Here is a 24,363-nt window from a genome sequence, read left to right as displayed (position 1 = left end):
AAATCAGCTCTCACATCACACTGAGAATAACCCATGATGACCAGAGTTTGTACTCGAACTGCGAGGAGGGGCTGACATTAGGAGCTGCGGGTAGGACTGTGTAGCCCTTTACTAAGTACAGACTTTTCTATTCTCGTGGAAACCCACGCCTATGTGCGGTGGGGAATTTTTTTTTAAAGCCCTAACAATGGATTCACAGGGAAAATCTGAGGGCGACTTCCCCAGCGACAGGACTCCACAGCGCAGGCGAACACTACGCCGCAAGACGAGCTCGGGCCTCCCGGGGGCGCTGGCACCCCCGCTCGCGTGCGTGCCTCCTCGCGTGCGCAAGCGCACGCCCGCCCCCGTCCAGAGGATGCGCTCATGCGCGCACTCGTCCATCCCAGACGTGCTGACAGGGACGTTTGCTAGCCCCCCCGACTGCGCAGCCCCGCTCCGGACCTGGGGTAGGGACATGCGCACACGCGTGCGCCCCGCCCATCCCGGACGTGCGAACCCACACGCGGACGCGTGCGTACCGCCCCCTGCCGCATCACTACGTGCGCTTATCCCGCCTTCCCTGCGCCGACTCGCTTGTTCACCGACCCCTTGGGAGCCGGGTGCAGCCGCTTGGGCTCCGCGGAGTTCTGGGAGTGCGCGGTTCCCTAGCCTTCCCCCGGTCGTAATGACTCAGCATCCCCGGTGCGTGCGCCTTCCGGAACAGCTCGCGACAATCCAGCGGCATGGGTCGCCACGCACCCGACCTCCTGCGGCCTCCTTCAACTCGGACCCGAGAACTGCCGCCTCCGGCCTCCGTGAACCTCTCCCCGGGCTACTCCCTACGCCCTTATTGCGATGATCCCTTGGTTTCCAGTTTCTGCCCGACTCCTGTCCAGCGGCCCCGAATTAAGGCCTGGCTTATCTTAATGCCCATACCTCAGTTTCCCCATCTGTATAACAGGGCTTTTGTTTGGCAGTATGCCCGCCATAGGCGCAGTAAGTGCTAGTTTCACAAATATTCAGTGGGAGCCAACTGGTTTTCCAAGGCTGCGCTAAGCTCTGAAATTAAATCCTTATCGAGAGTTAGGACTGTCCCTGGCCTTCCTAACTTGTCTGCGCTGTCAAGTCACCCCTGCAGTCCACTTCCCTCTCCCCGGCCAGAACGTCTTGCTGAGGGCGCTCGGTGCCTGGCCCTGGGGCAGGATCTCTTCAACGTTCTGAGCCAAATTTTCTTTCCGTTGTGGTTAGTCAGCCTCTGGTCTGGGTGCACATGACCCCTCTGAGCTTCACTGCCCCCAGGATTCCCAACCTTATGCTCTGCAGACAGGGTGGGCACAACATATCGTGGCCATTGTGGTGATGGTGGTAGAAAACAGTAGGTTTAACTCTTGTCAGAATATAAGATTACCTTACCTTGATATTTTTCCAAATTACAGCTCCCACTCCACTCCCCAAGATTTGATTAGAGATGCCACCCTCACTCCAGTGACTGGTCACCCTCCCACACACTGCAGCTTCCCCAGTGGGTCTCTCCCTGCTGCCCTACACGGATCCTTAGATCCGGTCCAAGGAGACCAGTGTTAATGCAATGGTTGGATTTTCCTCCCTCTCTTCTGTTAATGAAAATAATCTGTGACCAGTCTATAAATGAAAATTGGGGTGAGTTTATTATGAGCCAGATCTGAGGACTAGCTTAGCCTGGGGCCTTCCTTACCAAAGAAGTGGGGGTGTACAGAGTGCGTGTATCACATATGATTGAAATGTCCCTTTTACAATAGTCACGAGATTGCCCAGCACAGTGATTGATGGACACAGCAGGTAGTAGGTCAGCTGTCTTGGTGGACACAGCAGGGTAGACCGTCTGTGGTCACAGGGTGAGCACAGCAATCAATTCCTAGCCTAGGGAGAGATGCTTATCCTTAAGGAAATGCCAACATGGAGGAAGTTGCATTTTTATCTTAAGGCGATTTGTTCTTGTCTTTGGGACAGCAAATGCTTAAAGCAGATTTATAATGCATGCTCAACAGCCATGTCAGGCCCTTTTGGAAAAACAAGGTCAGGGCCAATTATGTTTATACCAAATGGCTTCCTCATATACTCCAATATATCCTATTGCTTACCATTTGTTTCTCACTGCCTTTGCCCACGCCGCTGTCCTTTTTTTTTTTTTTAAAAGATTTTTTTTTTCATTTTTCTCCCAAAGGCCCCCGGTACATAGTTGTGTATTTTTAGTTATGGGTCCTTCCAGTTGTGGCATATGGGATGCCGCCTCAGCATGGCCTGATGAGTGGTGCCATGTCCATGCCCAGGATTCGAACCGGCAAAACCCTGGGCCACCAAAGCAGAGCTCGCGAACTTAAGCACTCAGCCACAGGGCTGGCCCCAAAATTTACCATCTTAACCTTTTTTCTTTTTTTTGAGGAAGATTAGCCCTGAGCTAACTACTACTGCCAGTCCTCCTCTTTTTGCTGAGGAAGCCTGGCCCTGAGCTAACATCCATGCCCATCTTCCTCTACTTTATACGTGGGACGCCTACCACAGCATGGCTTGCCAAGCGGTGCCATGTTTGCACCCAGGATCTGAACCGGCGAACCTTGGGCCCCAGAAGCGGAACATGCGAACTTATCTGCTGCGCCACCAGGCCGGCCCTGTCCTTTCTGTTTGAGATGCCATTGTTGGCCATTTCCACTTGTAAAATTCTGCCCCGTCAGAATTAATATCACAGAGGCCTAATCGATATCAAACAACTGAGAAGATGGGGAAGAGCCAGGAAGTGGCAGGCAGCTCAGGGTTGTGATTAAAATAGGGCTCAGGAATCAGGCAACCTTGAGTTGGTTCTGTACTTAGTAGCAGAGTGGCAATTTTCAGATGTCTTAACCTGTCTGTTAAATGGGGAGGACAAGATCTCCCTCTGAGGGCTGCTGTGAGGGTTACCTGGGAGAGAATTTAGCAGAGAGTAAACTGGCCGGAGTACTGCGCATGTTAGTAGTTCAATGATGAATGGCTTTCAATTAACAATGATCTTTCTTTGTTCTACTACTTTTTGCGTTTTCTCTCTTTAACTTCTGTGGCTTGTGGCCCTCCAGATAGAAACCTAGTTTTCTGCTAATATAGACAGTCCAGGTAACTTTGGTGTTTCTAAGTACAATGTTAAAATATTAGGGGGAAATCTGGAATAGTTTGAAGTTGCTGGGAATCACAGAGGCCAAACAGCTGGAGGTGTACATTACAGAATGTCAAAAGGAAGATGAAACCTTCAAAAGGGCAGTCATCAGAGGCCTCACCTCCTGCCTCTTCTTCAGTACCCAGAGCTGCTCCTATGGGTTTTGAGTGGATGGGAGAGGACATTGGAGAAGACCAGGTGGCAGTGGGCAGGTGAACACCCATAAAATCTTGGAAAAGACTTGGAGCTGTAAATGACAGCTCAGCTCAAAACAACATCAACCCTAAGAGAAATCACTGATTGGTGTTGCAGCTGCAGACAGAGGTGGCCTGGGGCCCCAGGAACTTGGGCCCTGTGATGTCCACTCTGGCATCTCTCTGGGGGTCCTTATCTCCATTATTTTCCTTAAGACCAGGGAGTGAGGGGCTGGCCCGGTGGCGCAGTGGTTAAGTTCGCACGTTCCACTTCTCGGCGGCCCGGGGTTCACGGGTTCGGATCCCGGGTGCGGACAGGGCACCGCTTGGCAAAAGCCATGCTGTGGTAGGTGTCCCATATATAAAGTAGAGGAAGATGGGCATGGATGTTAGCTCAGGGCCAGTCTTCCTCAGTGAAAAGAGGAGGATTGGCAGCAGTTAGCTCAGGGCTAATCTTCCTAAAAAAACAAAAACAAAAAACAAAAACAAAAAGACCAGGGACTGAACCTCAGGTCTGTCCTTTCAGAAAGTCCGCTTAACACTACAAAAAGCTGGGAGTTTCTCCTGCTGGTGCCCAGGTCACAGAAAAGGACCCTGATGGTGTGCTTATCTCTGATACAATCATGGAGGCAGAGGAAGAAACATAAGAGTGGGAGGTAGTGGTTTGGGACAAAGACAACAGATGTCCATCATGGTCACCAAAAAGAGCCTAATGAGAAAAGGGAATCTGGTTACTGTTGAGCTAGAGTTGGCTGAGGAATCACATGGCAAGTGGATGATGAGGCAATGGCTACTGAGACTGTCCTTCCTATTAGATGAGGTTCTGTTCAGAAGGCAAGATTTAGGGCTGGGGTGCTGTTCTGTGCACACAAGTAACTGGCTTGGATGGGAAATTGGCTGGTGTGTTTCTCAGGAACCCCAGTGGAACAGATGCCATTCAGCACTATCAGGGTTGTGCTGCTTATGGGAAGCTCAATTAAATCTCATAGTTGACAGTTGACCCCAAACTCCTCTAGGTAAATAAGGGCCATGTGGACAGGGCTGTTCCCTGCAAAGTCCTGTGACCACTCATTTCTTTTGTCTTCAGCCCCTCCCTATGTTTCTTCTTCATCTCTCCCTGGGCAGGGAAAGAAAAGCCGTTTGCGGAGGCCGGAGGTGGCAGCGACTGTATGGAGCTGAGAGATGGGCCGGAAGAAGCCCTGGGCCTGGAACTCCAGCAGGACAGGGCGCACTCCCTGGATGGCTGGCCTCTCTGGGGGAACCAGACGATGGAGAAGCTCAATTTGGGTGCCCAGTTCTTCAGCCTCTTCTCCTATCTTCACTCCCTCTCATCCAGACTCTCATCTAGAGATCCTGTCAAATGCTGTCTATTCACTGATGACTCCCAAGTTTTTCCTCCAGCTCGAACCTTTTCTCCCCTGTTCTCCAGACATGAAGACCCAACTCAACACCTCCACTTAGATGTCTAATAGCTTTTGAAAACTTAACATGTCCAAAAAAGAGATCATGATCACCCCTCCAAAATTTGCATCTCTCCAAGATGCAATGACAATTCCATTTTTCCAGGGGCTCAGGTGGAAGACTGGATGTCACCCTTGACTGTTCTCTCTCTCTCACCAGGAAATTGTCAATTCTTCAAAGTTCTCACAATGACTTACAAGGTCCTTTGTGATCTCGTTGCCTGCCTTCCCTCGCTGACCCCATCTGCTGTCCCTGTTCCCTCACTCACTCCACTCCAGCCACACGTGCCTCCTTCTTCTGAAACATCTCAGCATGCCCCATTTTGCAGTTGCTTTTTCTGGTGCCTGTGCACTTTCCCCCAGATGTCAAGTTGGCATGCTTCCTCACCTTTTCCAGGCTTTTGCTTACATGTTGCCTCATTAGTGAGATTTCCCTTGACCGGTCTATTCAAAATTGCAACTCCTATTCCAAGCACTCTCTCCAGCCTCTCTTTTCTCAATAGCACTTACTAGCGTCTGACATACCATATATTTTACTTATGTGTCACTTCTGTACCCGCAGCACCTGGACCACTACTTGTAACATAGAAGGTGCTGGAAGGGGTTGTGTTAAATGAATGAACGAATGAACAAATGAAGCAGTCCGGGGCATGGGGAGCTCGGCCTTTGTCCTTTAGTCACTTCCAGGCAGAGGCTGGCAGTGTGGCAGCGCGAAGGGCCGGCCTGTTGCAGGGAGGGACAAGCAGAGCCGGAGCCCGGGCAGCTGGCAAGGTCGCGCCGCGGGCGTGGCCGGCGGGGCGGGGCCGGGCGCCTGCGCCATAAAAGCTGCCGCGCGGGGCGGCCGCCTGCTCGCTGCGCGCCGTCTGCTCCTTCCTCTTTTTCTCCGCGCACGTCCGGATCCGTGTCCCCAGCCGCTCCTGCCATGGCCGCGTTCACCCAGAACCCGCAGTTCCAGAAGCTGCGGGAGTGGCATCGCGAGCACGGCGCTGAGCTCAACTTGCGCCGCCTTTTCGAAGGGGACAAGGAGCGCTTCAGCCGCTTCAGGTGCGCGCGGGTCCGCAGCGGGCGCGGACATGGGGGCCGCCGCGCACGGGGGCAGGTGTGTAGGGCCAGGGCCGGAGGCTGGGGCGGCGGGCCCCGGCGACCCCGGTCACGGATCGGGGCCCTGGCCCAGGCCCAGGCCGCACTTCGTCCTTGACGCCTCCTTGAAGCAGGTTCCCGGGTTGCTTAGTCGTGAGAAGTGGGCCTCCCTGTCCCCACCCTCCCATTCCCCTCTGAGGGGCTCTCGCCCTCCGCCCGTCCCCCCGCGCCCCAGCCCCCGCCATCGAGAAGGGAGTCCTTACGCAGCGGTGAGCGGGGCCTCCTTGACGCAGCGGGAGAGGAAGGACTGAGCCCTGCCATGCGCTCCTGGCCGAGAGCGCTCGGGACCCGGCGCCGTCTGCGGGGTGCGGTCAGGGTGGGGCAGGCCCGGGGGATGTGCGGGGAGCCGCGGTGGAAGGGTGGAGATGTGGGGGCATGATACCTGCCGAAGGGGCTAGGCCCGGGGACCTATGAAGGACCAGGAAATGGAAAGGAGTCTGTAGGGGGAAATCCTGGGGGCCGGAATGGGGTCGAGCGTGCTCTGGTCACTGGCGCAGGTGTGTTGGGGAGGGGTGGTCCGTGGCCCCGAAATGGAAGTCTGCATTGGCCAGTCCTGTCATCTGGGTCCTTCCCTGAGGACGTTGGGTTGCCGAGTGGAAGCTCGGGGAGGGGGTGGTCACTCCCTGGGCTAGGCAGGGGCAGCTGCACCCAGCTCTCTGTCTTCCCATCCCGCAGCTCAGCGTGGGCAGAGGAATGGCTCCTCACCCAGCATCTGCCCCTTTCACTGTGCTGCTGCAGGTCAGCTTGGTGGGCGGGCAGGTAACCCAATACCACCACTGCACTGGGCAGCTGAGGGCCTTTTGGGGTGTGGCGTAGGGAGGATGTTTTTTCTGGAAGCAGCTTGGGTCAAGGAGCAGGCTGGGGAGACCTCAGGTGTGGTCAGTGGCTTCTGCCATCTTTCTACAGCTTGACCCTCAACACCAACCATGGACACATTCTGGTGGATTACTCCAAGAACCTTGTGACGGAGAGTGTGATGCAGATGCTGGTGGACCTGGTAATGTTCTGCTGTGGGAGGCTTGACCTGTGACCCACAGTGGGGCTGGCGAGCTGGGCTCCTGGGAGCCCCCAGGTCCTTGAGTATCTTTACTTCTTTCTCTCAATGGAACTCAGTCACTACCTCTGTGCCGATGCGGGGCTTTAAGCTCCTGCCCCTGGCTCAGATTCTGAGCAGCCTCCCAGGGGACCCCAGTGCCTGATGTCTGAGCAGACCCTTCCCAGGCAGTGGGTACGGGTGCCTGGCTGCAGCCATCTGTCAGCCCCACTGGGGGCTGCACCAGCTCTTGTGCTTGGGGGGCTTGGACTCTTGGTGGCCAACATGAGTGGGACCAAGCCTCAGTGTCTTCTCTTCCCAGGCCAAGTCCAGGGGCGTGGAGGCCGCTCGGGAGCGCATGTTCAGTGGTGAGAAGATCAACTTCACCGAGGTGAGCAGGCCGGTGGCCACCAGACTCTGCATACCCTCCAGGGCCTCTTCCTTCCCTTGGGGGTTCAGCTGACTGTTAGCAGCATCACCCTGTGTCCTCACTCCTCCTCTTAAGCAATGCTTTTGCTTAATGCAAGGCCCGAAGTCCTGTCTCCTTGAGTGGCCTGCAGGGCCTTGGGGTGTGTCTTCCCCAAGGCTGGCAGTCTGGATCTAGTGAGTGTGGAGTGGGACTGGGTGTCTGCCGAGGGACAGCACACCTCAAGCCTGCAGGGCGAGGGCGTCTCGGCATGCTCAGAGACCGTAACTGTCATCTATCCTCCTTGCAAGCTTTGTTGGTGAAAAGAAGAATCTTATGTCAAAAGGTCGACCTCAGAAGGCCAGGCCTGGGGGGCCCTGTCCCTGCATGGTGTGGAAGCCTGGAGGCATAGTAATTGGAGCACTCAGTCTCCTTTTCATCCTATTATCATCCTCCTTTTACATATGAGGATAAGACAAGGCTCAGAGGTCAAGTCACTTATCCAAGATGTTGTATCTGTAAGGGACAGAGCCAGGATTCAAACTTGACCTGTCTCTTGCTGCTGGGCCAGGCTGAGGGAGGCTGCACTCAAGGAGGGCTTCCTGGAGGAGTGCATTTGCCTGTGCGGTGTGGGACAGGAGTGGAGTTGGGCAGGGCGAGGGCACAGTGGCATGAAGCCAGCGCCTTAGTGAGCCTCTCCTGGGGTTGGAGTCCTCAGACCATCCCTTTCCTGCCCAGCTGGGGTCTTTAGACCTGTTTCCTGCAAGGACTCCTGCTGGCTTCAGCTTGATGGGACCGCTGCTCTCACATGACCAGACCAGCTGTTGGGCCCCATCGCAGACTTAGGTCCGGTTTGGTTGGTTTCAGACAGCTGGTGTCATGGGGCTGCTTGGTGAGGGAAGCTCCAGGTGCCTGCTTTGCTCCACATCCGAGGGGCTGGGGGCACTTTCCAAAAGGTGCCGACCAACACCGTGTGCTCTCCTTGGGGAGAGCAGACTAGGCCTAATGAACCTTGGTCCTCTGAAGCCAGTTGTTGCTTGTCTCTGACCTGTTGTCACCACTCTCCGTCTTTGCTCACTCTGTCCCTCTTTCCTTGACTTGTCAGTTCTGAACACCTCTGGGCCCTTGGGGCCATCTTAGGCTTGTTCCGGGCTCCCCTTGTGGCTGTCTGCAGTACATGAGGGTGCGACACGTGCCCTGCCTCCACCCCCGCCCTGGGTCCTAGGGTGGCCGCTCCTCCCATCAGCACATGGTGGGTTCTCCGTCCCAGACCACAGTACCAACAGAGACCTCAGGGCCTGCATGTTCCGTGGATAGAGGGCGGAGCTGAGGCTCGGAGCCACACTGCACCGTGCCCAGCGGGGAGCCTGGCTGCCCTGGGGTGGGGGTCTTCACACCCTGACTCTCGTCCCCAGAATCGGGCAGTGCTGCACGTGGCCCTGCGGAACCGGTCAAACACACCCATTCTGGTGGATGGCAAGGATGTGATGCCAGAGGTCAACAAGGTCCTGGAGAAGATGAAGTCATTCTGCCAGGTAAGCAGCTGCTGGGCTGGACTTGCCCTTGGCCCTGTGTGTGCATTTGGGGATCTGGAAGCCCTCATGGGGCTGCCCCTTCACTCTCCTTGGAGAGGACTCCAGCCCTCACTGCAGCCTGAGGTGAGGGAGGCCTGTGGTTGCTGGCCCTGGGGGCTCTGCTGAGGCACCAGTTTCCCTGACCATCTCCCGAAGGAACCTGCTTCCTGAACTGTCCACACCTGTGGGCTCCTGGTGATGGTCTGGCCAGGGCAGATGATCTGAAAAGAAAAGCGAGGCCCCTGACGGGTGGGATTGTGGGCGAGAGACTTGCTGTGGCTAACCTCCTTAGTCACGCGCCCTTATTGCCTAATCTAGAACCAGATAAAATAGAGGTTGTAAAATTTCCTTGACCACATGCCAGGCAACTCTCCAGAGGCAGCCTTTGTGGTGTTTCCTGTGAGATCTTCCAAAAGCCTCCTACGCGTGTGTTCGTGTACGTATACAATTGTCGTCTCCTCTCTGAAATACATGCACACGTGCATACACACGCAGGTTCATTTTCACCACTCTGCTGCAGCTTATCTGTACTTATAAATATGTAAGAGTGCCGCTGTGTCGGCATCAGTGTGCACGACTGTGCCTCCTTTTCCTGTGGGGGGTGTAGGGCTCACCTCAGAAACCAGCTAGAGATTTCCCCACATCAACCACTGTTGCCTCAGTGTCTGCCCTGGGGTGCTTCTTTGAGGGTCGGTGGACGTTTTCAAGCCTGGAATACAAGGTGATGACTGGGGTGTGTGCACGTCTATATGTGTGGGTTATGTGTGCTTTGGGAGTGACAACCTGGGCTCTGGTCAGCTTGTCCCTGAGAGCAGTGGCCCCCACGTGTGGCCGGTCAAAGTCTGGTTGCCTTGGCTAAGAACCGTTTTCAGATCTGAAACAGCAGGAGGTGATCTGGGCATCAATCCCAGAGGCCTGGCAGCCGAGTGAGTGGGATTTCCCAGGGTGAGAAAGACTTGGGATCCTGATGGGAATCTGGATTCCACAGTGCCCCTCAACAGTGGTTGGTACGTGTGGTGGGCCTTGGGTTTGGGGAAGGGCGTTTCCAGCCACCTGCTGTGAGTGGCAGAGCTGCCGTGCCTTGGAAGCCTGGTGTTCTGTTTGATCAACCCTGTGTGCTCCAGCTTGCCATGTGGAGAGCGTGGCACTGGCTGTCTGGGGAGCTGTCTCCAGCAGAGCCCTCCCTTACAGCTGGCTGCTCGAGTACCTGACTCAGACTGATGGGGTATTTATAGTTCAAATAAGCTGCTGAATGGCAGCAATTCCATGTTGAGGAACACTCCTCAGGGCTGTGCTCTCTAAAGTTCACCAAGGTTGGGTAAGGATGTTCACCATGACCTTAGTTGTAGCGGCAAAAACTGAAAACAACCTAAGCTCATTTACAAGAGGGGACCGATTAGTAAAATCAGTGTGTATTCATATACTGTAGAAATGAGCACCATTAGGAATTGGGGAGCTATGGTTGTGTTGACCTGCCATGTTGTTCAGAATATACTATGAAGTTAAAAAAGAAAGTTACAGAATTGGTTTGTGTCATAAAACTCCATCTGGTCAAATAAAGGGTGTGTGTAGTTATATTATAGATGTAGAGGGGCTGGCCCCATGGCCGAGTGGTTGGGTTTGCACGCTTGGCTTCGGCAGCCCAGGGTTTCACCAGTTTGGATCTTGGACACAGAGATGGCACCACTCATCAGGCCGTGCTGAGGTGGCGTCCCACATAGCACAACCAGAAGGACCCACAACTAGAATATACAGTTATGTCCTGGGGGGCTTTGGGGAGAAGAAGAAGAAGGGAAAAAAAAAAAACGAAGGTTGGCAACAGATGTTAGCTCAGGTGCCAATCTTTAGGAATGAATAAAGAAAGAAAGAAAGAAAGAAAAAGAAAAAGATACAGAGCCAGTCCTGATGGCCTAGCAATTAAAGTTTGGCTCACTCCACTTTGATGGCCTGGGTTTGGTTCCCAGACATGGAACTACACCACTCGTCTGTCAGTAGCCATGTTGTGGTGGCAGCTCACATAGAAGAACCAGAAGAACTTACAACTATATGCAACTGTGTACTGGGGCTTTGAAGGGGAAAAAGAAGAAGAAAAATATATATATATACATGTTTTTTTTCCCGTCTGGGATGCTTTGTTGTAACAAAACTTTGATGGTGAGATGGAGGGTTGAGAAGCTGAACAATGTATTTTTTTCTGTATTGATAGAGAATTTCCTATGGCAGTTGATTACTATTTAAAGCAAAATAAAAGTTGGTCCATCTTCAAATTACTCTGAAACTTAACAGCGGAAAACAACAGTCAGCTTTTCTGTGGATCAGAACTTTGCAGTGGCTCTGCTGGCTGGTTCTGCCTCAGGTCTCATAAGGTTGTAGTCAAGATGTTGGCATAAGATTCTGCCCATCTGAAGGCCCCATGGGGGCTGGAGGATCTTCTTCCAAGATGGCTCACTAGCAATTAGTGCTTTTGGGAGGCTTCAGTTCCTCACCTGTGGACCTCTCCACAGGCTGTTTGAATGTCCTCAGGACAAGGCAGCTGTTTTTCCCCAGATTAAGTGATCCAAGAAAGAGAAAGGCAGAGGGCCTCAAGGTCTTTTAGGAAGTAGCATCAGAACTTACACTCTTTCAATTCTGTAATACTCTATTGGGTGTACAGGTCAACTCTGATCCAAGTAGGGGGGATTACATGAGGACATGAATGAAATGCTGGAGGCAAGGATCACTGGGAGCCATCTTGGAAGTTGGCTTCCAGTCTGCCCTCTGGCTCCCAGTGATTCATATGTTCCTTCCAGATGCAGAATACCCCACTCACCTTCTCTCAAGGCCATATCCCATTACAGTATCAGCTAGAAGTCAAGAACCTCATTGTCTGAATTAGGTACAGATATTGTAGTACCTGCATTTCCTCTGATGCAACTCAAATACAGTTCCTTTTGATATGAGAATGTGTGAATTTAAAAGACACGTTACTTACCCTCACACGCCAAACATACAACGGTGAGATAGGCATAGGATAAACTGATATAGAATGATTACTTTTCAGAAAGAAGGGGAAAATGGGAGGCTCACAGGAGTCACTCATCCAAAGCAGTTCTGAAATCCAGCAGGACACATGTTGGCAGTTGCTTGGTTAGCACTCAAGGCCTGAGATCATTCCTTAGGGCTTTTGGCTTTGCCTTCCTTCATCCTTTTTTACATGAAAGATAGTCTGTGTTTGTAACTGCCTAGTGTCCTCAGCCTGCTTACTGCTTGTAGAAATGTGGGTATCTAAAGGCTTCTTTTCCTTTCGTACTATCTCTGTCCCTTTGAATTAAAGCTAGTGGTGTTGCTGACAATTCAGTTATCTTAAAAACGTTTTGGGTCTCCTGTGAATCTTTCAGGGAGAGATTTACTCCAATAGACTCACAAATTTCTTTAAGATAAGTCCTTTTGTACAATTGCTTCTGAGACCACAGAGACAATACCCTCAGCTTCTTAGAAGCCTCATCTTTGACCATAAAGTTCTCTATGTTACTACCTTACCTCTTTCTGAGGTCTTAACACAGGGTTTTACAGCTACACACTCGGCTTCATCTTTATACTGTGCTTTTGTGACAGTGCCCTGGGTTTGATCTTTGCCAAGGAGCCATCTCTTAATTCTAGCATCAGGTGTTGCCTGAAGAGGCTGGGAATTTTCAAACTCAATTTCTGGCTGCTTTTTTAAAGATTGGCACCTGAGCTAACAACTGTTGCCAATCTTCTTTTTTTTTTTTTCTGCTTTTTCTCCCCAAATCCCCCCAGTACATAGTTGTATATTTTAGTTGTGGGTCCTTCTAGTTGTGGCATGTGGGATGCTGCCTCAGCATGGCCTGATGAGCGGTGCCATGTCCGCGCCCAGGATCCGAACCAGCGAAACCCTGGACCGCCACAGTGGAGTGCGCGAACTTTAGCACTCGGCCACGGGGCCAGCCCTCTGGCTTCTTTTTGTTGAAAAGTTCTTCCTTTAGCTTCTTTCCGTGCATTTTATTGTCAGCACCAAGAAACCAGGCAGTTCCTTTACCATGGCCTGAAAATCTCTGTAGTTAGATCATCCAGCTCATAGAAAGCTTTTGCTTTCCCCCTGAATGCAGGCAACAATTAAACATGCTGTCACTACATAACAAGGCTTCTTTCCTCCAATTTCCAATCATGTTTTCCTCCCTTTTCTTTAAATCCACACCAGCAGCCCCCTCAAGGGTGTCAACCTTCCGCTAACAATCTCTTCCAGTGTTTATTTTGGCCTTCGCTAACGCTCTCCTCCAAGTTCTTTTAGCTCTTGCCCCATTTTTAGGTTTTTGTTCTGGCAACACCCTACTTCTGGTGCCAGAATCTTCATTAGTCATTGTTATATAACAAGTTACATCCCGACTTGGCTTAAAACAGTGGTAAACATACTATCTCACACAGTTTCTGTGGGTCAGAAGTTCAGGAGTGGCGTAACTGGCTGGTCTTGGTTTGGGGGTCTCTCCTGAGGTTGTAGGCAAGATGTTGACTGGGGCTGCGGTTATGTGAAGGTTTGGCGTGTTCTAGAGCACCCCCTTCAAAGGCAGTTCCCGTTCATGGATGGTGAGTTGGCACTGGCTGCTGGAGGAGGCCTCAGTTTCTTGCCACATGAGCTTCTTCATGGGACCGTTTGAGTGTCCTCACAGCATAGTAGGTGGCTTCCCCAAAAGTGAGCAATACAAGAGAACGAGGCAGAAGCTGCAAGGGCTTTTGTGACCCAGCTTCTGAAGTCATGCTCCGTCATTTTTGCAGTATCCTAACGGGTGCGCAGGTCAGCCCTGTGCAGCATGGGGGGAACTACACAGGGGTGTGAATACTAGGAGGCAGGATCACTGGGGTCCACGTGGAGGTTGGCTGCTTGTCTGATATTCCTGTCCCGGCATAGACCACTCACCATCGTGGACATTTTGCATCTCTTGGTCTCTGACACGTTAGGGTCTGCTGAGAGTTCCCCCTTGGTTTGCACATCCTGACAACGTTACTGTAAGGTGGGGATGTGCCCCTGCTTTGCTGATGATGAAATAGGTCCAGTGTCTGAGGTGAGTGTGGTAGGGATCTGCCACAGTGGTCTCAATAGGACCCTGTGAGGGCCTGGAAGTTGGGATGGAGGCGTAAGGATGCGAAAGTAATGGTTTTTGAGCATCAGCTTATACTGGGGTGTTTGGACTGATTACGTCTCTCCACTCTGCCAGCAAGTCCGAAACGGCGACTGGAAGGGGTACACGGGCAAGCCCATCACGGACGTCATCAACATTGGCATCGGCGGCTCTGATCTGGTGAGGAGAGAACTCCCTTGGGGTGGGGTGAGGGGTCCCATCCAGGGCCTTGATTTCTCCAGCGAAGGGTCATGGCTGTCCCCACCTCTTGTGGGCCCTGGAATCTTGTTTTCCGATGACGTGTCTCCCCACAGGGACCTCTCATGGTGACCGAAGCCCTCAAGCCATACTCTTCAGGAGGTCCCCGGGTCTGGTTTGTCTCTAACATCGATGGGACCCACATTGCCAAAACCCTGGCCTCCCTGAACCCTGAGTCCTGCCTCTTCATCATCGCCTCCAAGGTATGGGCCTTACCCCGGCCTGGCTCCCAGCCCACTGCGGGTTGTGGGGGGAGGGGGCAGGGCAGGTGGCTGTTAGCCCCGCCCCGGTTATTGCACCCTTGCGACTGCTTCTGCTGAGGTGCTTTGGGGGTCGAGTCAGTGCAGCTGCCCTCAGGCTCTTCCTTGTCTGGCGGCAAACACAGCTTACCTGAGGAAAGCCCACACTTGTCAGTTGGACTTGGTCTTCGGGTCACACCCACTTCCTTTGTGGGATCTGCGCTCAGCCTGGGATTGTTCTCGTCTTTCTTTGAGATCTGTCCCTAATCTCCTTTCTGATCCCAGAGCATCCCCAGATAATATAAGGGTTTCGTTTGTTGTCTTTTATGCCCTATTTACCCACATTAATGTACGTAAAATATTAAGAATTCCATCTGAATTTGGAGCTACAGCCTAGCCTGGGCTGAAAGGAGCCCCAGCTGTGACTCCAGCCCCTTCCTGGAAGATGCTTCAGCCTTTGACCTGTGTGGGGTTCAGGGGGGTATGTGGCTTTTACGAGGGTTCACCGCGCTCTGGTTGTGACATCGTGGAAGCACAGGCCCCTGCCCCAGGCGCAGCCACTCATCGTGGCTTTGTGGACACGTGGGTGGAGGTTGTCTGGAGTAACTGTCACTGACCCACATGCCCTGCTCCTTGTGACACCTGGGCACCCATCTGGCCTCTACTGCTGAGCCCTGGCTTGAGGCCGCACTGACCTTGAGCTGGGGACCAACTGCTGTACTCTGTGGCTGCAGACATTCACCACCCAGGAGACCATCACGAACGCGGAGACAGCAAAGGAGTGGTTGCTTCTGTCGGCCAAGGATGTGAGTGCTGGCATGAGCGAGGGGCAGTGTGTGGGCCGGGGCATGGGGTGGACCTGCCCATCCACCTGAGCGGCCAAGCCTTGCCCTAGAGCCCTGTTTCTCCCAAACTTGGCAGCCTCTCTGGTACCTGCCTTTTCTGATTCAGATATTTGGCTTGGCCAGCTCCAGACACGCCGCACACAGCAGAGCCTGCTCTAACTGGCTGACGGCCCTTTCTTGAGGCCCCTTGGCCCTGCGGGATCCTCTCCACCCTTGGCCACACCCATTTTACAGGGAAGGAAGCCTGGGCCTTGTGTGCCTGTGAGCTAGGATGCTCTGGCCAGCCTCCGACCCCTCTGTCCCTTTGACCTTGTTATGGGGCTCCTCCAAAAGCCTCAGAACCAAGGACTGGGAACAGTGAGTCCCACCAGGGCCTTGGTTTCTCCAGAGATGGGAGGGTCACTGGCCTTGGGTGGCCCCCACTGTGGGTTTGATGTAACTTGACTCCATCTCTCGTAGCCTTCTGCAGTTGCGAAGCACTTTGTTGCCCTGTCCACCAACACGGTAAGTGCCCACGTGGGCTCCCAGACTACCTCCCTAGAGGTCCAGGCCATGTCAAGGTCGTGGTCCTTCAGAATACACGAGCCAAGAGGTGGTTCACTGGTTCGGGGATCTTGGCTCTGCTGATGGGATAGAAGGGTTGGTTGCCCGTGAGAGATGGGAGCTGTCCTTGTCTTTCTACATCCTCCCATCAAATCTCTGCAGCTCCGATGAGAGGCTTGCAGTGAGTGGAATCATGTTGATGCCATCCATCTCCAGAACACTCCATACACATGACCTCCCTTGGCCTCTACCACTGGCCTCTCTCCAAATGGGATATGCTGGTAGGGGTAGGGGACGCATCCTATTTCTCGCAGAAGGATGTTAAGCCCCAGTGCAGGAGTGTGCCTTTCTGCCCAGTGATTGCCAGGATTGAGAATCAGTGATGCCACGATGAGAACGCAGGTCACCTGCCTGCCAGTTCTCATAGTCTGTCCGGTCCCAGGTGGTGCAGGGTTGCGGGGGGAGGGGTTGCTGTGCTCCAAGAATAAGTGGCACACCTTGTGAGAACTTGCTCTCTGGTAGGCTTTGTGCTGGGCTGTGTGAGAGCTGGAAGCACACACAGGTCTTCCGGACCACCCCTCCCACCCCTGCCTCCAGTGCTGATCCCCCCGTCGGGGGAGACAGGAGGCCATGTTAAGGCTGGAGCACCACAGCACTGCTGCTCCCCTGCAGGCAGAGCTCGGACTGGTGCCTCCTCCTGTGGGGACTAGGTAAGGGGTTGCTGACCCTGTCTGCCTGGGGACAGATCACCTGAGGAATGATTGGTCATCTCCTGAAGGCCTCCTGGGGCAGAATCACCCTGCCAGATATTGGAAGGTCTGGGCCAGCGTCTGGGCTGGGTGCCACCTGGCCTGGGAGGTGGCCGCTGCCCATGCTCGGGTTCTAGGCTAGGCTCGGGTTCTGAATGTCCTGGGGCCGGGTTTCTGGTATCCCGACAGGCCCACGAAGTAGCTCCTGCAGAGCAGTGTGGGCCTGCTCATCCCTGGGCGTGCAGTCCCCTTGGCAGCAGGGCTTCGCAGGTGCCAGGCCACTGGTGTGCTGGGTGTTGGCCTGGTGTCCCCCTCTGGGGGTGGGCAGCTTCTGGTCCCCACCCTGGACTCACACTGCTCCAGCCCTGCCCTATCAGGCTCTGTGGAAGGTGGGAGTGCTCCCGCAGCTCGGATGGCCCCGTCCCTCATACCCTGGAGCTTCTGTTCTTGTCCAGCTAACACAGCCTTCCTTCCTTCTCTCCCTTTGCCCTTTTTAGACCAAGGTGAAGGAGTTCGGAATCGACCCTAAAAACATGTTTGAATTCTGGGATGTAAGTAAAGGCACTGCCTTGTGCTGGGTGAATGATGTGTCCTTTGCCACACCATGACTGTTGAGCCACAGAGGAGGGGCCCGTGAAGTCAGGTCAACATTTATTGAGCACCTACTGCATGCCTGGCTTTGGGAAAGGCCAAGAGGCCCCCGGAGAGGCTTGTGGGGCAGGAGCAGCCTGGTCAGGACCAGGGTTCCACTTCCCCCAGGGGCAGGCTGAGCTTGCAGGGCCAGATGACACTCCCCTCGGTGCCTGCCAGCAGCACCCACTGTGGGGTAACCGGAGCCACCCCGACCCCCCTCAAGAGGCTGAGGTTGTGAGTTATTCTCAGTGATGACCTTTCCCTGAACTGCAGCCGCAGTCTGAAAAGGCCAAGGGGCAGGGTGAGGCAGAAGGTGAGCCTGGGCAGGCCTGGCAAGGAGCCGCAGGAGCAGCTGGAGGGTGGCAGAGAGGAGGCGCCAGGCCTAGGGCCTGGGGGCCCTTGCCGGGCAGCTTGCAGAGCAAACCTCGCCTGAGTGGCAGAGCTGCAGGCCCCTCTAGTGACAGGTGGTCACATGGGCTCATCTCTGCTAGAGCCACCGCTGGTGCTGAGCAGTGAGCAGGCGCTTTCCTTGCAGCTTGCCTGATGCAGCGGGGGTGTGAGAATCTGGCTGTCGAGTGCAGGGGAGACTTGGGGGGGTGGGGGCGCAGTGCAGGGTTGGTGTGGGTGTTCTGAAGGCGGCGGGCATGGCTCTAACATGCGACCGTGGCAGGCACAGCAAAGAGGGCATTGTCCAATCAAGGCTTTCCCCATTGGGGCTGTTTCGAGGCCTTTAGACAGGAAGCTCTTGGCTTGGTGGCAGCACCACAGATGAAACCTCCTTTGAACGCTCTGAAGGCCTTGGAGTATGGGAGAGAATGAAACCCAAACCCCCTAAGGCATCTATTGTGTGTAATGAGTTAACTTCTTTCTAGAATGGGACTAGTTATGTACCATCCTTGGAAGAATTGAGAAGAGTCACTCAAATCACTTTCTGCGTCCTGTGGCTCAGATGAGGAACCCCGGTCGAGCGAGACTGTGCAGCTTCTAACAAATGTTGCATGCCTGATAAAGGAGGGGAGGCACCTTCCACCTCCTTCCTGGGATCTGGAGCCTGAGCAGATGGTGGTCAGAGACGTGTGGGTGCTCCTGCTGGTCAGGGAGCCTCACCGAGCAGGGCTGTGTCCCATTCTGGGTTTTCATTGCCCGTAACCACCCGGCATGCAGAGATGAGTTGGGGTGTGGCTTAGGGAGAGGCTTGGGTCTCCCAGGTAAGGCCTGGGAATGACACCTGGGCACGAGAACGTGGGGCCTGGGCTGAGTGAGGCCTGAGAGGCCAGGGTGGGCACAGGGGAAGCCTCCTGGCCCTGGCCAGATATACCCACACACAGCAGCTGGAGGAGGGACCTGCCTGGGTCAGTAAGGTATGTATTGCTGAATCGAGAAGGTGACATCTGAGGAGCCAGGGAGACAGAGACAGGGGAGGTTTCTGGAGCTAACGTCTGTCAGATGAGATAGAGGAGTGAGGACAGACATAGGGATATTGCACTGGCTCTGAGGTAAGACCGGAAGAGTCCAGTCTGGCAGAGGTACGTATACGTGGTGAGGCCCGGTCTGTTGGGGTCGGTCATGGGCAGCCTTGTGTGTCGGGATCAGGCAGAGCTGTGGTGGTAAGGGGTGAGATCTCTCAGGGCTCAACCAGCGTCAGCACATATTGGGGAACTAATTTTGGCTGGTGAGGTCTGAAGAGGAGCCAGGACAGGTAAAAGTACAGGTGAGGTCTGTGAATTCTGGAGGAGACGCAGGTATTTAGAGATGGTTCTCTAAGTGAAGCCTGAGGAGCAGGAGTCACATACGGGTATTTAAACCTGGATCTGTGAGTTGAGGTTTGGTTCCATGGCGCGTGACAGGTATACACACTGGGGTCTCTGACTGGTTCTGAGAAGTGAGTGCCAGGTAGTGGGTGGCTGATCACTCAATTGAGGTGATTAGAACTCAGGATTAGGCCAACGTGTCAGTGCCCTGGGCCAGTTCAGCCACCTGGTTCTCAGCATCCTGACGCAGTGTGATGGGCGGAGCTCTGGGTGTTGGCGAGTCCTCTTAGCATCCATAACCAGCCCAAGGTGTGGTCTGTGGCTTTGGGATCTGGCTGGGGTGGAGTTTGAGGCGCCTGGGTGAGGGAGAGGTGGGAATGCACCTAGAATAAAAGAGGAGGCCTGGGGAGCTGGGGCAGGTGAACAGACTGAGCAGCTGTGTCAGTGAAGTGCGGCCTGAGAGGCTCATGGTAGATAAACGTGTAGACCCGTGTGTGCAGGGGCGAGACGCCCGAGGCGCAAGTTGCTCAGACACTGTTCGGCACCAGTGGGCTCTCGCCAGGCTTCCCTCACGCTGGGGTGAGCAGCTCGAAGTCTGTCAGGTTGAGGGAAGTGTCTGTTCAGCTGAGTTTTCTATGCTGGAGTCTGCCGGGGATGGTCTCTAGAGCGACGTCTGCCTGAGGCCTCAGAAGCTGGAATGAGGTAAGGTGTGGATAAGTAGGTTTCTTAGGGGAGGCCTGAGGAGCCGAGGTTAGGCACATGTAGGCAGAACTGGGGTGGTCCAGGACGGACGCTGGAGCCAAAGGTTGGCGGAGGCACAGCTGAGTCTGACAAGTGAGGACTAGAAATCCGTGACCGAGCCCAGGTCAGAGCTCTGCCGTCAGCTGATGTCTGAGCTATTCTGGTAATGCACAGGTGAATGGGAAAGACTGAAAAGCTGGCGTCAGGCAAAGGGATGAAGAACTGCACCCATCTGGAAGGTTTATGAATTCTGGGTCTGGCTCAGGTGTGTAGAGCAGGTCTGTCAGGTGAGGTTTGAGGAGTTGAGATGAGATACAGGTTTGTACTTTGGGGTCTCAAACAGGTAAGGTTTCTGAGCTACCAAAGTCAGGCCCTGGTCTGTGTTCCAAATCTGAGGAGCTGGGGTCAAGCACAAGTGGGTAGAGCTGAGTTTTTCAGGTAATGTCTATGAAACCAAAGGCAAGCAGAGGTAGGTTGACTGGAAAAGCCATGGTTAGGTTCATTCAACTCTGTCTCACAGTTGAGCTCAGGGACAGGTAAGTAGAGCAGATCTGTCAGGTGAGGCCTGAGGAGCCAGAGTTGGCCTCATCTAGAAAGAACTGGATCTCTTCGATGACCCTGGAGAATATGAAGTGAAGACAGGTGGCTTGAGCTAGGTGAGTCTGAGGAGCTGAGTTGGGGCATAAGTGAGTGGATGTGGATCTCCCGGAACTGCATCTCTACCCATCTTGTGGAGGCATCTTGTGAGGGTGAGGGCTTATGGCCAGGCACAGCTTTGTGGAATTGAGTTTCTCAGTAAGGTCTGTGGATTCTGTCTCTGGCACAGTTCTTATCCTTGGGTTTGTCAGCATAAGTTAAGCACAGGTGGATAGAGCAGGGTTTGTCAGGTAAGGTCTGTGGAGCCAGGATCTGAGCAGATTCACAACACTAGGGCTGTCCACTGAGACCCAAAAAGTCACAGTCAAGCCCAGCTAAGAACTCGATGTCTTAGATGAGATGCGAGTAGCCGAGATGAGGTTTGGGTAGGCAGAGCTGGCCCACCATGTCTAGTCTCAGGAGCCGGGAGCAAGCACAGGTAGGCAGAAGTGGCCCTCCAGTGTAGTCTCATGAGCCAGGGTCAAGCACAGGTAGGTGAAACTGGTCCATCAGGTGTGGTCTGAGGACCCAGGATCAAGCACAGGTAGGCAGAGCTGGCCCTCCAGGTGTGGTGTAAGGAGCCAAGGTCAAGCACAGGTAGGTAGAACTGGCCTTCCAGGTGTAGTCTGAGGACCCAGGATCAAGCACAGGTAGGCAGAGCTGGTCCTCCAGGTATGGTGTGAGGACCCAGGGTCAAGCCATAAGTAGGAAGCATTGACCCTCCAGGTGAAGTCTGAGGAGCCAGGGTCAACCACAGGTAGGCAGAGCTGGCCACCCAGTGTGGTCTGAGGAGCCAAGGTCAAGCACAGGTAGGCAGAGCTGACCTACTAGGTACAGTTTAAGGACCCAGGGTCATGTACAGGTAGGTGGAGCTGGCCCATCAGCTGCAGTGTAAGGAGCCAAGATCAAGCACAGGTAGGCAGAGCTGGTCCCCCACATGTGGTCTGAGGTCCCAGGATCAAGCACAGGTAGGCAGAGCTTTTGCTCCAGGTATGGTCTGAGGACCCAGGTTCAAGCCATAGGGAGGAAGAGTTGGCCCGCCAGGTGAAGCCTGAGGAGCCAGGGTCAAGCACAGGTAGGCAGAGCTGGCCCGCCAGGCATGGTTTGAGGAACCAGGGTCATGTACAGGTAGGCAGAGCTGGTCCCCCAGGTGTGCTCTGAGGAGCCAGTGTCAGAGGCAGGTAGGCAAAGCCTGTCTGCCAAATGTAGTGTCTTGAGGAGCTCTGAGCTAGGGTTGAACACAGGTGGGTAGAGTTGGCTCTTTCAGGTGTTGAATTCAGATAAAATAGGTACCCCTGGGTCTTTGTGGTGAGGCCTGAAGAACCAGGGTTAAGCCTGGGTGGATGGAGCAGCCTCGCAGGTCAGGCCTGCAGCTCTGGGGCCTTCTGCAGGCAGGCAGAACATGGTGGGGCTCGTAGGAGGTCTCTGGGCCCTAAGTTAGACATGAGTAGATAGGTGGGGCTCGTAGGAGGTCTCTGGGCCCTAAGTTAGACATGAGTAGATAGATGTAGCTCTCTCAAGCAAGGACTTTGGAGCCAGACGTGTACACCTTGGTCTTGTAGGTGAAGTCCTTGGAGCATGGTTCTGGCTCAGGTGTGTGGACCCCAAGTCTTAGAGGTTAGGCCTGGGGAGCGTGGGTTAGTCACAGGTAAGTAGAACCGCCGCTCAGGAAGGGTCTGCGGAGCACAGGTATGCAGGTATGTTTGGGTCCAGTGAGGTCTGAGGCTTCTCAGTGAGGTGCTAGTGCCCAGGTTAATCAGGGGTTGGTAGTGTTGGAAGTGTCTCCGAGATGTGAAGAGCTGAGTCTGACATACAATAGAGGCCTGGGTCTCTCAAGTTAGGCCCGTTAGGGAGCCGAGGTCAAGCCCACGTAGATACAGCTGGATCTCTCAGGAAGGTGTGAGGAGTCTGAGCTGGGCTCAGGGAGGTGGACCTGGGTCTGTTGATTGAGATGTGAGGGGTGAGGCCCAGACAGGTACCTGAAGCCTGGTCCATCAGCTGAGCTGTCTGGAGCCTGTCTCTGATGGGTGTCTAACACTGCAGTATGAGGTACCAGAGTCAGACAAAGGTAGGCAGAGCTAACCTTGGAGATAGCCGTCGCATCCATGTCTGGCACTACTGTGTTGACCTGGCTTTGTCAATGAGTTCATGGAGCCAGGGTCACATGGGCAGAGGTATGTAAACATGATCTTAGGTGGGTTCTTGCCCCCTGGGTTCAGGTACAAATTGGCATCCCTGGGCTTATTAGGTGAAATGGGTGGGGCAAGATCTAGCCTGGAAACGCATATTTGATGTGGCTGATGAGGCCTGGGAAGGTGGATCAGACACAGGTGGGACCTTCGGTGGTAGGATCAGGCACGGTTAGATGGGTAGCTTCAGCGTTCATCAAGGGAAAGCCAGACTCATTGTTGGTATGTCTGCCTGGCGAGGTCTGGAGAGCCCTTAAGATCAGGTACAACTGGTAGAAGGCCGTGAGCGAGGTCAGCCACCTGTTCTCAGCACCCTGGTAAGATGCGAGGGGCAGGGCTCAGGGTGTTGCAGAGACCTGAGGATCTACAGTCAGTCCAAGGTGTGGTCTCTAGCATTGGGGTCTGATTGGCATAGGGTCTGAGTTACCCAGGTGAAGCAAAAGATAGCATTATACGTAGTTACCTAAAGTGAGGTCCTGGGCACTGGGGCAGGTGAAGTGCAGAACGTTGAACTGACTGAAGGACTGCGTCTAGAAGCTATGATCTGAGAGGCCCACTGCAGGTAAAGGTGAGGTCTGCAGATCTGTGTCTGCAGGTTGAGGTCTCAGAGAGTCAAATCAAACACTGGCATTGCTGGGCTCTCCCAAATGGGAGGTCTGAGGACCTGACCCCAGCCAAGGTCAGCAGCCTAGAATCTGTGGGTCTGAGGGCTGACTGCTCAGTCTAGTTTCTAGAATTGAATGTGTTAGGTGAGATCTGAGAGCCTATGTAAGGCGTGGTGTGGCCTGTGGGACTGTGTTTGTCAGGTAAGGTTCCCCCAAACCTGGATCCTTTCCAGGTGAAGGGCCCCACCGTTCGTCTCATTAGCCGAGCTGGAAACCTCTGGGCCACCCTTGGTTCTCTCATTTTTCCAATTCATTCTGTTAGTTGAACCCTCTGAATCAGTCCTTTGCACTCCCTTGTCCAGCGTGGCATCATTCTCTGGACGACCACTGGGGACCCCTGCGTGGTTTTCTGCTTCCATTATCACTGCACCCACAGACTTCTTGGTTCTCCAGTTGGCCTCTCACCGTCTTCCCTTTAGTCCTCACTCCTTCCTTCCTCTTCTAGATTGTGCTGTGCCTCCTCCTGCCCAGCTTGTTTCAATGGGCTTCCAGTAGAGAATTAAGTCCTAATGTCCCAAGGCATCCATTGGATGTAATGAATTAGCATTTCTTCTTTGCGTCTAGAAGGGTACTTACTGGCCTTGGACCAAACTGGGAGAATTGAGAAGTTAAGTCACTCAAAACATTTTCTGTGGGGCTTAATTCTCTCGCTATTGAGAAAGGCGGTCTTTCCACAGGACCTTTGCGTATTCTGTTGTGGCTGCTGGAATGCTTCTCTCCCAGTGTTTCCCTGGGTAATGCCTGCTCAGTCTTCAGATCCAGGCTCAAGCACCCTTCAGATTTTTTTAATAATTGGTTTCAGTATTGTATTTCCTTTCTCTCAAGCATTTGTATCTCATTTTCATAACTATTCACATAATTGTTTCATTTACATCTTTCTCCCCGTGGACTATTTCCGTTGCCTGTGCTAGGAACATAGTAGGTGCTCCATAAATAGTGGTTAGGAAGATGTGAATGGAGTTCTGAGGATTCTGATGATACGAAGTGGAATCTGAAGAGGTGGTCCTGGCACAGGTATGAGGCGCTGGGTCTGTCGGTGTCTGAGGAGGTG

At 53.8% G+C, this 24,363-nt stretch overlaps 1 protein-coding gene across 1 annotated transcript in view; it reads left to right on the top strand.

Moving 5' to 3' along the window:
• The first annotated feature begins 5,633 nt into the window (after positions 1-5,633).
• Positions 5,634-24,363, top strand: part of GPI (glucose-6-phosphate isomerase) — a 24,113-nt gene continuing 5,383 nt past the window's right edge. Inside the window, exons 1-9 of the mRNA XM_046680985.1 lie at positions 5,634-5,840; positions 6,843-6,933; positions 7,292-7,360; positions 8,791-8,910; positions 14,160-14,243; positions 14,378-14,524; positions 15,295-15,366; positions 15,865-15,909; positions 17,195-17,248. Of these exons, the coding sequence (XP_046536941.1) occupies positions 5,719-5,840; positions 6,843-6,933; positions 7,292-7,360; positions 8,791-8,910; positions 14,160-14,243; positions 14,378-14,524; positions 15,295-15,366; positions 15,865-15,909; positions 17,195-17,248 (804 nt within the window). The 5' untranslated portion in view covers positions 5,634-5,718. The remainder of the gene's footprint in view (positions 5,841-6,842; positions 6,934-7,291; positions 7,361-8,790; positions 8,911-14,159; positions 14,244-14,377; positions 14,525-15,294; positions 15,367-15,864; positions 15,910-17,194; positions 17,249-24,363) is intronic.

The sequence above is a fragment of the Equus quagga genome, chromosome 13, assembly GCF_021613505.1.
Source record: "Equus quagga isolate Etosha38 chromosome 13, UCLA_HA_Equagga_1.0, whole genome shotgun sequence".
Taxonomy (NCBI): Eukaryota; Metazoa; Chordata; class Mammalia; order Perissodactyla; family Equidae; genus Equus; species Equus quagga.
This window is presented reverse-complemented; position numbering and strand designations above follow the sequence as displayed.